General features: G+C 49.0%; 1 protein-coding gene and 1 pseudogene across 12 annotated transcripts in view; both read right to left on the reverse strand.

Annotated features, from left to right (window-relative positions):
• TRPV2 (transient receptor potential cation channel subfamily V member 2) overlaps nt 1-3528 on the reverse strand; it is a 28892-nt gene extending 25364 nt beyond the window's left edge. For 4 of the 12 annotated variants that reach the window (XM_078373197.1, XM_078373195.1, XM_078373193.1 and 1 more), the window contains exons 1-3: nt 3267-3528; nt 2572-2644; nt 1171-1476 (exon numbers count right to left, since the gene is read on the reverse strand). In XM_078373197.1, coding sequence (XP_078229323.1) covers nt 1171-1370 — 200 coding nt within the window. In that variant the 5' untranslated portion in view covers nt 1371-1476; nt 2572-2644; nt 3267-3528. Of the gene's footprint in view, nt 1-1170; nt 1477-2571; nt 2652-3266 lie in introns of all 12 variants that reach the window. The other 8 variants (XR_013535622.1, XM_078373196.1, XM_035300182.3 and 5 more) reach the window with 3 other exon arrangements.
• A 3964-nt stretch (nt 3529-7492) lies between these two features.
• LOC118154110 (U2 spliceosomal RNA) lies at nt 7493-7618 on the reverse strand (annotated as a pseudogene).
• Between the last annotated feature and the right edge of the window lie 8578 nt (nt 7619-16196).

Genomic DNA, 16196 nt, shown 5'->3' on the forward strand with positions numbered 1-16196 from the left:
CCTGCTTTACAAGAGCTTCTGAAAGAAGCATTACACACAGAAAGAAACAACCAGTATTAGCCTTTCTAAAAATACACCAAAAAGTAAAGAGCACCAACATAAAGAAGAATTTACACCAACAAATGGATAAAACAGCCGGTCAACATCAAATGGCAGTAACCCTAAATTTAAATCGACTAAATCCCCCAATCAAAAGACACAGACAAAACCCAATGGCATGTTACATCCAGACCTGTTTCACAGGCAAGGATACACAAAGACTCAAAACAAAGGGATGGAGAAAGATTTACCAACCAAATGGAGAGCAAAAATAAATACATAAATAAATAAAAAGCAGGAGTTGCAATTCTCGTATCGGATAAAATAGATTTTAAAGCAACAAAGATATAGTGGTAAAAGGATCAATGCAACAACAAGAGCTAACGATCCTAACACCCAGATACAAGACTTAGATTCAATGAGACAGAAAATTAATAAGGATATCAAGGACTCGAACTCAGATCTGGAACAAGTAAACTTAATAAATATTTATAGAGCTCTCCACTTCAAACACACAAAATATACATTCTTGTCAATACCACATCACACCTACCCATAAGTTTAAATGAAACATTGATTGGCCATTATTAATACCCAATTTTTTTCAAAATAAAGCAATATTTCCATTTACTCTCCCTCTTTCTCTTCCTCTTTCTTCCTCTCCTTTACTTATTTTTTTTTTCTTTTCTTCTCTCAAAAAAAAAGAAATCAACTTGTAAACCTCTAGATCCAGGTCGGCAATGTCTCTCTCATTGCTTGATTTCCTTCCTTCCCTCCCTCCCTCCCTCCCTCCCTCCCCGCTTCCTCCCTTCCTTCCTTCATCCCTTCCTTGCTCCCTACCATCCTTCTTCCCTCCCTTCCTGCCTTCCTCCCCTCCCAAAAAAAAAAAAATAAGAATGTATCCTCAAGAAGAACATGACCTCAGAGGACAGAAGCCTCTGGAAACAGCAATGCCAGACAGCAGAGCAGAGGTCAGCCTGTCGGGCCCAAAAGCCATCAGAGCCAGACTGAGGACGCCACAGACTGTGGGAAGGGGCGCTGGTGCTGGGCTAGCCAATGGGTCTCGCTCCATGCACTCAGCTGGAGCTGGCCAGGGGGCCCTCTTTGCCCTGCCTCCATTTGCTGCCTCACCTGCCACCTGTTCCCTTTCGGTAGTTGAGTTTCACTTTGATCTGAGGGGAGACGTTCCGGTCCTCGCTCTGGAACTGTGACTCCATGGGAGGCGGCCCCCTCCCAAACTCCAGCTTTTCTTTGTCTGTCTCAGAGCCATCTTCTTGGTCTCTGTCTAAAGTCTCCAGCCTGAAAGCTGGAGGGCTGGAGGGTGAGGTCATTCTAGGGGGAGGAGGCTGCTCGTCTAGCCGGGACCTCTATGGAGACAGAGGTGTCAAGGATCCTGCCTTCCTCCCAGCTGCGGGTCAGTGTTGGCCTGACTGGAGCCTGCAGAAGGAGGTATTAGGTTAGTGCAAAAGTAATTGCAGGCAGGAGGGGTGGCTCATGCCTGTAATCCCAACACTTTGGGAGGCCGAGGTGCGTGGATCACCTGAGGTCAGGAGTTTGAGACTAGCCTGGCCAACATGGTGAAACCCCATCTCTACTAAAAAAAAAAAAAAAATGCAAAAAGTAGCCAGGCATGGTGGCATGCACCTGTAATCTCAGCTACTCGGGAGGCAGAGGCAGGAGAATTGCTTGGACCTGGGAGGCAAAAGTTGCAGTGAGCCAAGATTACTCCACTGCACTCCAGCCTGGGTGACAGAGCAAGACTCCGTCTCAAAAAAAAAAGGAATTGCAGTTTTTGCCATTACTTCTAATGGCAAAAAATGCCAAGTGCAAGTAGATCCACCCACTATGTGGGAGCCCAGCCCCACCACAGAGGAAGTCAGGCAGGAGGGATAAGGAGCAGGGGTGAGGAGAGGGAGGGAGGCCTGTGGCGTGAGGAACAGGGTCTCAACAGGGCCACCCCTTTGATACTGTCCCCCAGGAAGAGCCATGACGTCTCAGACTTTTCCTCTGGGACTCCCTGGTATCTGAGGGGTCACAACCCCTGTTCCCAGTTGCATTAACAGCATAACCCTTTCTTTATATAACATCTTGCCTGGCAGCCAATATTCCACCAAATAAAAGGGTAATGGCTGGGATGGGGCCCGTCGCTCAACACCTACCACAGAAGGGGAGCTCTAAGGAGAAACCATTGGGAAACGCACATGTCTATCAAACCCTGCATTTTGCTGCCAAGACTACTAAGGCTTAGAAAGGAGAAGTGGCTTTTCCAATGTCACCAGTTGTTGGCAGAGCCACATCTGAAACCATGCATCTACCATGACATTCTTCTTCAGTTCTCAAAGCCTTTCAGAGTCTGTCTATATTTTCAGTCTGACTCAGCTCTAATAGCATCGAATGCCCCTCTCTGTGCCTCGGGGCCTCTTGGTGCTTCACGAGGTAAGGGAGACCCTAGCCTGTGGCCCAGGCTTTCTCCACCACCCTGCCTTGGGCCCCAGGCCGATCTAGAAAGCTCAGCAAACAGCACAATCTTACCCTCACAAGAAAACTGAAACCACAGCCTCCATCACTTGGCGAGGGTGGGGCCCCAGTTAGGGTTGGGGAGCCTCTGTGGCCTCAGCAAACAGGATCAGAAAGAAAGAAAACGAGTCAGAGAATGGTAAGGAGACAGAAGGGTGGAGAAGGGGACAGCGGGGCAGAGAGCAGAGAGGAGCAGTGCCAGCAGAGGGAAGTGGAGAGGATGGGCCAGGCCACATCTGGGCCCACTCCCACCCAGCTCTTCAGGCTCCCACAGCCCTGGGTACCAGGGTGGGGTATTTTTCCATAGAAACATGAGAAGTGGGGAGCTGCACAGCTGCCTCAATTTGCACGTGTGACCCATCACCCTTTCTGCCCACACTGGGGCAAGAGGACGTCCTTTCCATCTCATACCATTTAGCCCGTCTGTGTCCCCAGCCAAACCCTGGCCCATTCCTCCAGCCCAAGACTCCCAAGCCCCAGCAGCAACAGCTGTCTGTCCAGCCCCTACCCCACCTCCTGGGACCCCCACCCACCCTGGCAGCAGAGGAAGAGGTGTGGAGGTCCAGGGAGAGGAAGCCAAAGCCCCATACAGACACTGGTTCCAGGCGGGAGAAGCCAGGAGCCCACTCAGCCTTCTCGGCCCCATCATTCACCGTCAGGCTTCTGGACTCGGCCCCCTCCTATGTCCCCGGCATTGCCCACCGACTTACCCCACAGGCTGAGGCCAGGGCGTGGCAGCTGCTGGGATCCCGGAGCTTCTCTGTTGCAGGGGCTGCGGGAGGAAGTGAAGCCGGGAGGGGCTGCGGGCGCTGACAGCGGAGAAGCCGCGGAACCTCCCTCCCCAGCTCTGAGCACTGAGCTCGAGCAAGCAAGTTCTGGTCTCTCGGTCACCCTTAGCCCACCTGGCCAGCAGACACCGGTGGAGAGTGGGAGCTTAACTCTGCTGTCAGGACAGGCTGGCCACCAGAGACTGACCATCTGGACACACCCTGCTTGAATCTCGCCCCGCCCCCGCCCCTCCCCCATCTGGCCACTGAGGTCTCAGGTGGGGGTGGGGGACAATCAGAGGCAGCCCTTGGATGGTGAGGCCTTGCCTCCGATGGGAGTTGCCATGGATGGGGGATTCTTCCCCAACTACACTGACATCTATCCCCTCCCCTTTTCCACGACCACACGCCTTCCAGCAGCTGTGTGGCCCATAACAGGGCCTGAGTTGACCCAGTTATGGGCAGGGGAGAGAGCTGATGCGGACAGCCTCCAGGGAGAGGCTCGGCCCAGCAGATGCCCCTGGAAACACAGTCCCGCCCACCCATCCACCCAGCAGTTAGGGGACTTTTCCACCTCCCAGGACCTTCCCCCAGCCTCGTGACCCAGGACCCAGGACCCTGATGGCTGAAGTTCCCCTAAAGGTGCTCCCACCACCAGCCAGCAGGTGGAGACAAGGAGGTGGGCAGGTGCTGCTAAAATCAGACTTCACCACCTGGTCTGGACTCAGTCTTGGAGATGGGGACCCAGCCACCACCGAAGTAGCCCTAGGACTTCCTCTTCCTCACTCCCAAACCCTGGCATCAGCTCTACCTCCAAAATGTGTCTTTCTGTCTGGTCCAAGCCACTCTCATGCTCCCCTGGGTCACTGCAGCCACCTCCGAACTGGTCTCCCTGCTTCATTCTTGCCCCACACCAAGTGGTGTTCAAGAAGACTTTGAATGACAGGATAGCTAACTATAATCAGTGCAGAGAGCACTGCTGTGCTATTGAGAAAAAAGTGAAATCCATCCTCCTCACAGCAACTGAAGTGGTCTTTTAAAAAATGGAAACCGGGGAGGGACAGCGGAGGCGGGGGGGAGCTGGGGAGGGATAGCATGGAGAGAAATGCCAAATGTGGGTGAAGGGGAGGAAGGCAGCAAAACACACTGCCACGTGTGTACCTATGCAACTATCTTGCATGTTCTGCACATGTACCCCAAAACCTAAAATACAATTAAAAAAATTAAAATAACAATAAAAAATGGAAACTAAGGCGGGCTGCAGTGGCTCACACCTGTAATCTCAGCACTTTGGGAGGCCAAGGCGAGTGGATTACTTGAGGTCAGGTGTTCGAGACCAGCCTGGCTAACATGGTAAAACCCCGTCTCACTGAAAATACAAAAATTAGCCAGGCAAGGTGATGCGCACCTGTAATCCCAGCTACTCGAGGCTGAGGCAGGAGGATGGCTTGAGCCTAGGAGGCAGAGATTGCAGTAAGCCAAGATTGTGCCACTGCACTCCAGCCTGGGCGACAACAGCTAAACTCTGCCTCAAAAATAAATAAATAAATAGTAAAATAACAGTAAACATTCAACTGTACTGTCTGTACTGTCCCTTTAGCCACATTTCCTTTTTTTTTTTTTGAGACAGAGTCTCACACTGTCAACCCCTGCTGGAGTGCAATGGCGTGATCTCAGCTCACTGCAACCTCTACCTCCTGGGTTCAAGAATTCTCCTGCCTCAGCCTCCCAAGTAGCTGAGATTACAGGCGCCCAACCCCAAGCCCAGCTAATTTTTTGTATCTTTAGTAGAGACAGGTTTTCACCATGTTGGCCAGGCTGGTCTGGAACTCCTGATCTCATGATTCCCCCACCTTGGCCTCCCAAAATGCTCAGATTATAGGCGTGAGTCACCATGCCTGGCCACTAGCCACATTTCTTTTCTTTTTTTTTTTTTTTTGAGACAGAGTTTCGCTGTTGTTACCCAGATTGGAGTGCAATGGCACGATCTCGGCTCACCGCAACCTCCGCCTCCTGGGTTCAAGCAATTCTCCTGCCTCAGCCTCCCGAGTAGCTGGGACTACAGGCGTGCACCACCACGCCCTGCTAATTTTTGTATTTTTAGTAGAGACGGAGTTTCACCTTGTTGACCAGGATGGTCTCGATCTCTTGACCTCATGATCCACCCGCCTCAGCCTCCCAAAGTGCTGGGATTATAGGTGAGCCACCGCGCCCGGCCAGCCACATTTCCAATGTGGCTAGTGACTACCATATTGGACAGCACACAGATAGAGAAACTTTTCACAAACATAGAGTTCTACTGAACAGCACTGCTCTAGACATTCTGAACACATTTCAGTCTCCCCAGTACGCCATACCTCTCCCATTCAACCTGCCAGAAACAACTCTCTCTCTCTCCTCTTGATCTAGCCAACTCCTGCTCATTCATTACCTCTCAATTTAAGCGCTGCTTCCTCTGAATAGTCTTTCCTAGACCCTGGACAGGGCTGGGATGGCCACTATGTGCCCCCATGACAGTGTACTTCCCCCATCACATGTCATTATCTATTACTGTTGATATTTGTTTAATTGTCTGGCTTCACCTTTTGTTTTGTTTTGTTTTGTTTTGTTTTGTTTTGTTTTGTTTTTTGTGACGGAGTCTTACTCTGTTGCCCAGGCTGGAGTGCAATGGCACGATCTTGGCTCACTGAAACCTCCACCTCCCAGATTCAAGTGATTCTCCTGCCTCAGCCTCCCCAGCAGCTAGGATTACAGCCACGTGCCACCACAACTGGCTAATTTTTGTATTGTTAGTAGAGACAGGGTTTCACCATGTTGGTCAGACTGGTCTCAAACTCCTGACCTCAAGTAATCCACCCACCTCGGCCTCCCAAAGTGCTGAGATTACAGGCATGAGCCACTGTGCCTGACTTCACTTTTAACAAGAACAAGTACTTATTAAGCACTCGCTGTGTACTAGACACTGTGCAAAGTGCTCAGTGTGTAACTCCAAGAGCAACCTTATTTCACAGACAAGGAAACCAAGCATGGGTAAGGCCAAGGCCACAGGCTGGGAGGTGAGAACTCAGGGATTCAAGTCCAGAGCCACATGCTTACCACCATATATTTTCCAAGGGGTGAAATCTGGCCTTTTTGCCATATCCTCGGCATCCAGCACAATGCCTGGCACCCAAGTGGTGCTCAAGAAGACTTTGAATGACAGGATGGCTAAGTATAATCACAGTGCAGAAAGCACTGCTGTGCTATTGAGAAAAAAGTGAAAAGTGGACAACCTGAAATCCTCCAGAGCTACCACTACATCAGGTGAAAATGTCGACTGAGTGGACAGACAACCCTAATTGCAAATTCTGGTTACAAAAAGGCCTTGGATCATAGCCATGAGGGAAATGCAATCAAAAGCACAACGTGATCGCACTTCACACTACTAGGATGGCTAAGATAAAAAGACATGTAACAACAAAGTGTTGGCAAGGATGTGGAAAAACTGGACCTCTCCTACACTCCTGGGAGATGGTAAAATGGTGCAAATACTTTGGAAAACAGTCTAGCTGCTCCTCAAAAGATTAAAAATAGAGGGCTGGTGGCAGTGGCTCATGCCTGTAATCCCAACACTGTGGGATGACTGAGGTGGGCGGATCACCTGAGGTCAGGAGTACCAGACCAGCCTGGCCAACATGGCGAAACCCTTCCTCTAATAAAAATACAAAAATTAGCCGGACATTGTGATGCATGCCTATAATCCCAGGTACTCGGGAGTCTGAGGCAGGAGAATCACTTGAAGCTGGGAGGCAGAGGTTGCAGTGAGCCGAGATCCTGCCATTGCACTGCAACCTGGGTGACAGAGTAAGATTCTGTCTCAAAAAAAAAAAAAAAAATTAAACATAGAGTGACTATATGACCCAGCAATTCCACTACGAGGTGTGCACTCAAAGACATGGAAACATATGTCCACACACACTTGTACATAAATGTTTACAGCAGCATTATTCAGAATAACCAAAAAGAAACAACCCAAATGATGATTAACTGATGAGTGGATAAATAAAATGTGGCATATCTATTTAATGGAATAATATTTGGCCACAAAAAAAAAAAGAAATTAAATACTGATATACACTACAGCATGGAAGAAACTTGAAAAGTTAGGCTAAATGAAAGAAGTCAGTCACAGAGGATCACATATTGCATGATTCCTTTTATTTATTTTATTTTTATTACATCCTCAGAGAGAGGACGTGTCAAACTGATAAGAACAGATACTACACTTGATTTTAGCCAAAAGATCGAGAAGTGATCTGCATGATTCCATTTATATGAAACATCCAAAATAGGGAACTATATAGCAGTTGCCTAGGACAAGGGGATGTTGGGGAGTGGTTGTAGAAAAGAGAACTGATTGCTAAAGGTATGAGGCTTCTTTTTTATTTTTTTGAGACAGGGTATCATTCCATCGCTCAGGCTGGAATACCATGGCGCATGATCACAGCTCACTGCAGCCTCGACTTCCCCAGGCTCAGGGAATCCTCCTGCCTCAACCCCCCAAGTAGCTGGGACTACAAGCACATGCCACCACACCTGGGTAATTTTTTTTTTTTTTTTTGAGACAGAGTTTCACTCTTGTTGCCCAGACTGGAGTGCAATGGCTTGATCTCGGCTGAGGCAACCTCCGCCTTCTAGGTTCAAGCAATTCTCCTGCCTCAGCCTCCTGAGTAACTGGGATTACAGGCATTGCCCATGCCTGGCTAACTGATAATTTTGTATTTTTAGTAGAGATGGGGTTTCTCCATGTTGGTCAGGCTGGTCTCAAACTCCTGACCTCAGGTGATCCACTCACCTTGGCCTCTCAAAGTGCTGGGACCACCATGAGCCACCATGTCCAGCCCTTTTGTTTAGTTTTGTTTTGAGACTAAGTTTCACTCGTTGCCCAGGCTGGAGTGCAATGACGTGATCTTGGCTCACTGCAATCTCTACCTCCCAAATTCAAGTGAGTCTCCTGCCTCAGCCTCCCAAAAATAGCTGGAATTACAGGCATGAGCCACCGCGCCCGGCTAATTTTTGTATTTTTAGTAGAGACGGGTTTCATCATGTTGGCCAGGCTGGTCTTGAACTCCTGACCTCAGGTGATCCACCCGCCCCGGCCTTCCAAAATGCTGGATTACAGGCATGAGCTACCTCCCCTGGCTTTTTTTTTTTTCCATATTTTTTGTAGAGGCAGGTTTTGCATGTTGCCAAGGCTGGTTTCAGACTCCTAGGCTCAAGCCATTTACCTCAGCCTCCTAAAGTGCTGGGATTACAGGCTTGAGTCACTACGCCCAGTTTAGGTATGAAGCTTCTTTTTTTTTGTTTTAAACAGAGTCTTGCTCTGTTGCCTGGGCTGGAGTACAGTGGGGATCTTGGCTCACTGCGATCTCTACCTCCCAGGTTCAAGCAATTCTCCTGCCACAGCCTCCCAAGTAGCCAGGACTACAGGCGCACGCCAATACACCAGGCTAATTTTTTGTATTTTTAGTAGAGAGGGGTTTTACTGTGTTAGCCAGGATGGTCTCCATCTCCTGACCTCGTGATCCCCCTGCCTCAGCCTCCCAAAGTGCTATGATTACAGGATTGAGCCACCACGCCCAGCGGTATGAAGCTTCTTTTGCAGGTGATAAAATGTTCTAAATTTGATTGTGACGGCAGTTGTGTAACTCTGTGAATTATACTAAAAGACCAGTGAAATGTACATTTTATAGTTGTGAATTGTATGTGAATTATATATATATATATATATATATATATATATATATATATATATATATATATTAAAGTCCTCTGTTGGCTCACACCTGTAATCCCATCACTTTGGGAGGCTGAGGTGGGCAGATCATGAGGTCAGGAGTTCAAGACAAGGCTGGCCAACATAATGAAACCCTGTATTGACTAAAAATACAAAAATTAGCCAGGTGTGGTGGTGGGCACCTATAGTCCCAGCTACTCGGATGGCTAAGGCAGGAGAATCACTTGAACCGGGGAGGCGGAGGTTGCAGTGCCATTGCACTCCAGCATGGGTGACAGAGTAAGACTCCATCTCAAAAAAAAAAAAAAAGTCCTCTGTGTAGGGAAGAATGCCTGTGTTGTTAGTGGGAAGTGAATCAAGCAGGGAAGCAAGATTTCCTCCACCTCAGTACCATACCATCGGATTCCTATTTCAAGAAGTCTCACAAATTAGCTGGGTGTGGCGGCATGCGCCTATAGCAGTGAGCCGAGATGGAGCCACTGCACTCCAGCCTGGGTGACAGAGTGAGACTCCATCTACATTAAAAAAATAAGATTAAAAAAAGCCTCACTCCGTCCAGTGTCCACCTAAGGAAAATCTTCCCCAGACAGCCTTTATGCCCTGTATTTCCTATCGTGCTTCATTTCATTTTTAACGTTTAATAAATGTTTCTTTTATTTGAATTTATTGTCAGATAGATTTTTTAATAAGAACAAAAAGACATCAAAAAAATATGTAGCAGATGTGTCCTCTGGAGCAGGGAACTCAAGGTCAGGGATGAGAAGGCCCAGCCAGCTCTTGTATTTTTTTGTAGAGGCAAGTTTTGAAAGGTGCATCCTTTGTGCTATTTGAATTTTTTTTTTTTTTTTTTTGAGACAGTTTCCCTCTTGTTGTTCAGGCTGGAGTGCAATGGTGTGATCTCAGCTCACGGCAACCTTCACCTCCCAGGTTCAAGCGATTCCCTGCCTCAGCCTCCTGAGTAGCTGGGATTACAGGTGTGTGTGCCATCACACCTGGCTAATTTTGCATTTTTAGCAGAGATGGGGTTTCTCAATGTTGGCCAGGCTAGTCTCGAGCTCCCAACCTTACATGATCCGCCTGCCTCAGCCTCCCAAAGTGCTGGAATTACAGGGGTGAGCAATCATGCCTGGCCCATTTGAAATTTTTACCACTGGCTTTAAAAAATAAATTTGACACCTCTTTTAGGTATAAAAAAATCCAACTCAAATGTGCAAGAGATGCCTAAAGTCTGTGCATAATATAAATTTTTAAAAAAGGTGGGAGAGAGGATTTCAGGGTCTGGAAGGTGGAAACTGCCCTGGCCTTAGAAGGAAAAAAGACGGGACATTTGAGGGGATGTGTGGTGGAGCCGTGTAGACAAGCCAGGGCCCGGACCTGCAGCCTTTGCTTCTCTTTGTACCAGTTCCGAAACTTGGCCCCCAGCCACGGCTAGAGCTGTGTCTAACTGGACAGATGAAGCTTCCCTGAGCAGACTGTGCTTGAGGTGGCAGAAAATAAATAGGAATAAGCTAGTTTAGCAGGCAGCACAGGCTTCCTGGAGCAAGGAAGACTGAGGCCACAGAGAGAAAAAAATGCTAGCTGGTCCTCAAACAGGGCCAGAGGTGACCAAAGGGGACCAGACACCTCCTGGAGGGCAAGGGGACCAAATACCAGCTGGCTGGGCACAGCCGGCCTGGCCTGGGAGAATTTCCGCTCTCAAGCAAAGCGCAGCCCCTTCCCACACCGCCCCAGAGAGCCCCAGCAGCCACAGATCAGCCCAGGCCCAGACGTTCGCCCTTTCCCAGGACCCAGAATGGCCACAGCCAGTTCCTGGGCCAAATCTGGAAGCCCAGCCCCAAGTCCCTACCCCTCTGGGAAATTTCCACAATTTCGGTAGGCAAGGGATGCATTCCCAACTGCGTCGGCCTCCGCCTCTCCCACCCCTCATGCTTCCACCTGCCTCCCACCGCGCCTCCTCCTCCCCAACCCCGACCCCTCCAACCTCCAACTCCACCCCTCACACCGGGACACCAGCCTCTCGCCCCGCCTCCGCCTCCTCTACCTCTCACCCCTTACTCCTCACCCCCATTTGCCTCCCACCCCGCCTCTGCCTCCTCTACCCCTCACCCCCTACTCCTCACCCCTACCTGCCTCCCACTCCACCTCTGCCTCCTCTACCCCTCACCCCTACCTGTCTCCTAACCCGACTCCGCCTCCTCTACCCCTCACCCCCACCCCTCACACTCACCTGCCTCCCACCCCGACTCCATTTCCTCTGCCCATCACCCCACTACCCCATGTCCCCACCTGCCTCCCACCCAGCCTCCCTCTTACCCCCTACCCCTAATCCCCACCTCCCTCCTACCCTCGCCTCCGCTTCCTCTACCCCTCAGCCCGGTACTTTCCTCTCACCCCACTTTAGCCGCGCCTCAGCCGCGCCCCCCACCATGTCCCTCGGGTAGTCGGCTCCACAGCGGTTCATCTACGACCCCCACCGCGACCTCTGGCGCGTCCCCGCTAACTCCCCAGAATCCTGGGCCCCCTCCCACAGCGCCTCGGCCGCGTCCCCCCGCGCACGTTCCGGCTCTTTCCCCTCACGCCTCCCCACGAATCCAGCCAGTCCCCCTCCCGGCCAAGCCCTCCTGGGACAGGCACGGAACTCGCGTCCACAGTCGCTTGGGCGGATCCCGAGTGGGAGGTGGGGCGGAGGAAACTTCTTCCGGACGCCGGCTTCGCGCTCTTCATGCGACACTCCCCTCCCCAAGTCACAGAGCTGGACTATGAGGGTGTCAGGACCTGTGGGCTCCCCTCCCCTCTCCTCCCCTCCCTTCCAAAGGAACCGGAGGATGCAGGCGCACGGCGAGACCACAGCATCTCCCTCCCGCTTGGAGGGCGCGGGCCGACCCGGGAGCCCTCGCTGGAGCCGGGAGCCAGGCCCTAGAGACGCTTTCTTTCTAGGAAGGGTCTTGCTCTGTCGCTCAGGCTCGAGTGCAGAGGCGCCTTCACGGCTCACTGCAGCCTCGATCTCCCGGGCTCAAGCGATTCTCCTGCCTCAGCCTCCGGATAGCTGGGACCACAGGCGCAGCGCCACCACACCTGGCTAACTTTTATTTTTTGTTTTTTTGAGGTGAAGTCCAGCTCTGTCGCCCAGGCTGGAGTTCAGTGGCATGATCTTGGCTCACTGCAACCTCCGCCTCCTGGGTTCAAGAGAATCTCCTGCCTCAGCCTCCCGAGTGGCTGGAATTACAGGCACACGCCACCATGCCCAGCTAATTTTTTTTTTTTTTTAAAGACGGGGTTTCACCGTGTTGGTCAGGCTGGTCTTGAACTCCCGATCTCAGGTGATCCGCCCGCCTTGGCCTCCAAAGTGCTCGGATTACAGGCGTGAGCCACCACGCCCGGCGCCAGCTAATTTTTGTATTTTTAGTAGAGACGAGGTTTCCCCATGTTAGCCAGGCTGGTCTTGAACTCCTGACCTCAGGTGGTCCACCCTCCTCTGCCTCCCAAAGTGTTGTGATTACAGCCGTGAGCCACCACTCCCAGCCTATTTTATTTCTTTTTAAAAGACCATCCATATGTGATGACTTTCAGAACTGTATGAAAAAAAGGCAATCCAGGCCGAGCCCGGTGGCTCACATCTGTAATCCCAGCACTTTGGGAGGCCAAGGCAGGTAGGTGTGGTGGTGGGCGCCTGTAAACCCATCTACTCGGGAGGCTGAGGTAGGAGAATCGCTTGAGCCCAGGAGGCGGAGGTTGCAGTAAGCTGAGATCGTGGCCACTGCACTCCAGCATGGATGAAACTGTCTCCAAAAAAAAAAAGGCAATCTAAAAAAAAAAGGAGGGGAAGTGGTGGAGACAGTGTGTGTCACCCTTGGAGATGCTTCATTGTAGAGGGAAGTAGAGAGGTAGCAACTAACTGGAAGGAGATATGGGATCCACGGGCAGTGGGGAGGTTCCTTGTTTTAAAGGTCAAAGCCCAAGTACAGTGGCTTACACCCATAATTCTAGCACATTGGGAGGTCAAGGCAGGATGATTGCTTGAGCTCAGGACTTAAAGACCTACCTGGGCAATATAGCGAGACCTGGTTTCCACTAAAAATCAACAAACTTAGCTGGGCATGGTGGTATGTGCCCCTAGTCCTAGCCACTCGGAAGGCTGAGATGGGGATCACTTGAGTGTGGGAGACTGTGGCTACAGTAAGTTATGATCACACCACTGTACTCCAGCCTGGGCAACAGAGCAAGAGTCTGTCTCAAAAAGATAAAAATAAACAAACAGATAAGCCTCTTGTTCCTTTATCTGTGATCAGCTCTGTCTCTCTGGAAATTTTTAGAATGTTCTTTTGTCTCTGATATCCTTAAATTTCCCCAAAATGTTTCTAGCTGTAAATTTTTCCTTCTCTCTCCTTATTGACATATTCCAACTTTCAATTTTTGTTTAGACAGGGTCTTGCTCTGTTACCCAGGCTCAAGTGCAGCCTCTATCTCCCAGGCTTAAGCGACCCTCCCACCTACAGTTGTGTGCCACCACACCTGGCTAATTTTTTTACTTTTTTTTATTTTTGGAGAGACAGGGTTTTGCCCACCCAGGCTGGTCTTTAACTCCTGGGCTCAAGAGATCCTCTGGCCTTGGGCCTCCCAAAGTGCTGGGATTATAGGTGTGAGCTACCATGCTTGGCCAAAATTATTATTGTTGTTATTATTATTATTATGAGACAAGAGTCTTGCTCTGTCGCCAGGTGCCAGGCTGGAGTGCAGTGGCATGATCTTGGCTCACTGCAACCTCTGCCTCCTGGGTTCAAGCAATTCTCCTGCCTCATGCTCCCGAGTAGCTGGGACTACAGGTGCACGCCACCACGCCCAGCTAATTTTTGTGTTTTTAGTAGAGACGGGGTTTCACCATGTTGGCCAGGATGATCTCAATCTCTTGACCTCGTGATCCGCCCACCTTGGCCTCCCAAAGTGCTGGGATTACAGGCGTGAACCACCGAGCCAAGCCGCCAAAATTATTTTCAATGAGGAATAATCTGTATACAGATCTCGTGTTCACACTCCATCTTTTTTTTTCTGTGATTTTTTTCTTCATTATTTTAAAAATATTTCCTCCTCTCCACTTTTCTCTCTCTTTCCAGGACTTTTGTCTTCTGAATGTTACCATTTCTACTTTTATCCTCCATATCTCTTAGCTATTCTTTCATATTTTGTGTTCTTTCATTGTTTTCTTCTTCCTTTTGGGGAATTTCTGTTATTCCAGTCCACCAGTTTAGTCCTCAGGTCTGCCTATTCTGCAGTTCATTCAACTATTTGTGTTCTTCAGTACAACTGTTGGATTTTCAGCTTAGTATTTATTTCTTGTTGGTTCTTTTGGTGTTTTTGTGTTTTTCTGTTTCGTAGTTCTAATATCTTTCTTACATTTTTTAATGTATTTATTAGGCTAATTTAAAATTCTTATTCTGGAGATCGATCCAAGATGGCCGACCACTAACAGCTCAGGATTGTAGCTCCCAGTGAAAGCTCAGAGAACGAGACGACGCCACATCTTTAGACAAATTTTCGTCACTCACCGATTAGCCGATTCCCAGTGGAGGAGCCCCACGGGTCGCCAGCGTGACTCTTGTGGCCGCCGCAGTGGTTTTGCCGGCGTCTCGGCGCAGCAGCTCTTCACGCAGAGCCAACGGGACTGCTTCCCCTACTGACGGAGTTTGGAGCTCCGGGAAGTCAGAGCCGCTTGTTGCGGACTCAAGAGGGAAGCCAGACCAGAGATTCCCGGGCAGAAGAGCACCATCAGTCTTATCGCTGCTATTTAGGCTGCCACAGTGGGTTGCTCGGATCCCAGCACTGGGAATCAATAAGTCGGACGTCGACTCAGAAACCTAATTAGAAAGGCGGTTCATCTACAATGAAGGGAAAAAAACAGCCTAAGAAGGCCGAGTATACTCAAAATCAGAACCCATCAGCAACGGAACAAGCCCTGTTGGAAAAGGACTCATCAGCAACCAAACAAGCCCTGATGGAAAAGGACTCATCAGTAACAGAACAAGCCCTGATGGGAAAGGACTGTGTTCCATTATCTGAAGTAGGCTTTAAAAGGTGGATGATAAGAAACTTCTGGGAGTTAAAGGAACTTGTTCTAACCCAATGTAAAGAAACTAAGAACTTGGAAAAAAGGTTAGATGAAATGTTGAAAAGAATAGCAATATAGAGAGGAATACAAATGAACTTATGGAGTTGAAAAATACAACACGAGAACTTAGTGAAATATGTACAAGCTTAAACAGCCGAATGGATCAAGCAGAAGAAAGGGTATCAGAGGTCAAAGACCAACTTAATGAAACAAAACAAGAATAGAGAAAAAAGGATAAAAAGGAATGAGCAAAGTCTCCAAGCAATATGGGACTATGTGAAAAGACCTAATATACGCTTGATTGGTGTACCTGAATGTGACGGAGAGAATGAAGTCAAGCTGGAAAATACTCTCCAGGACATTATCCAGGAAAATTTTCCTAATTTAGCAAAGCAGGACACTATTAACCCCAGGCAATACAGAGAACACCACAAAGATATTCCTCAAGAAGACCAACCCCAAGGCACATAATCGTTAGATTCACCAAGATCGAAACGAAGGAGAAAATATTAAGGGCAGCCAGAGAGAAAGATCAAGTTACCCATAAAGGGAAGCCTATTAGGCTTACAGCAGATCTCTCAACGGAAACCCTACGGGCTAGAAGAGAGTGGGGGCCAATATTCAATATACTTAATCAACAGAACTTTCAGCCCAGAATTTCATATCCTGCCAATTTAAGCTTTACATTTGAAGGAAAAATAAAATCTTTTAGGAACAAGCAAGTACTCAGAGATTTTATTACCGCCAGGCCTGCTTTACAAGAACTTCTAAAAGAAGCATTATACACAGAAAAGAACAACCAGTATGACCCTTTCTAAAAATACACCAAAAAGTAAAGAGCATTAACATAAAGAAGAATTTTTATCAACGAAAGGACAAAATAGCCAGTTAATATCAAATGGCAGCAACCCTAAATTTAAATCGACCAAATCTCCCAATCAAAAGATACAGACAAAATCCAACGGTATATCCAAAGATATACATAGACTCAAAG

Source organism: Callithrix jacchus, chromosome 5 (genome assembly GCF_049354715.1).
Source record: "Callithrix jacchus isolate 240 chromosome 5, calJac240_pri, whole genome shotgun sequence".
Classification (NCBI taxonomy): domain Eukaryota; kingdom Metazoa; phylum Chordata; class Mammalia; order Primates; family Cebidae; genus Callithrix; species Callithrix jacchus.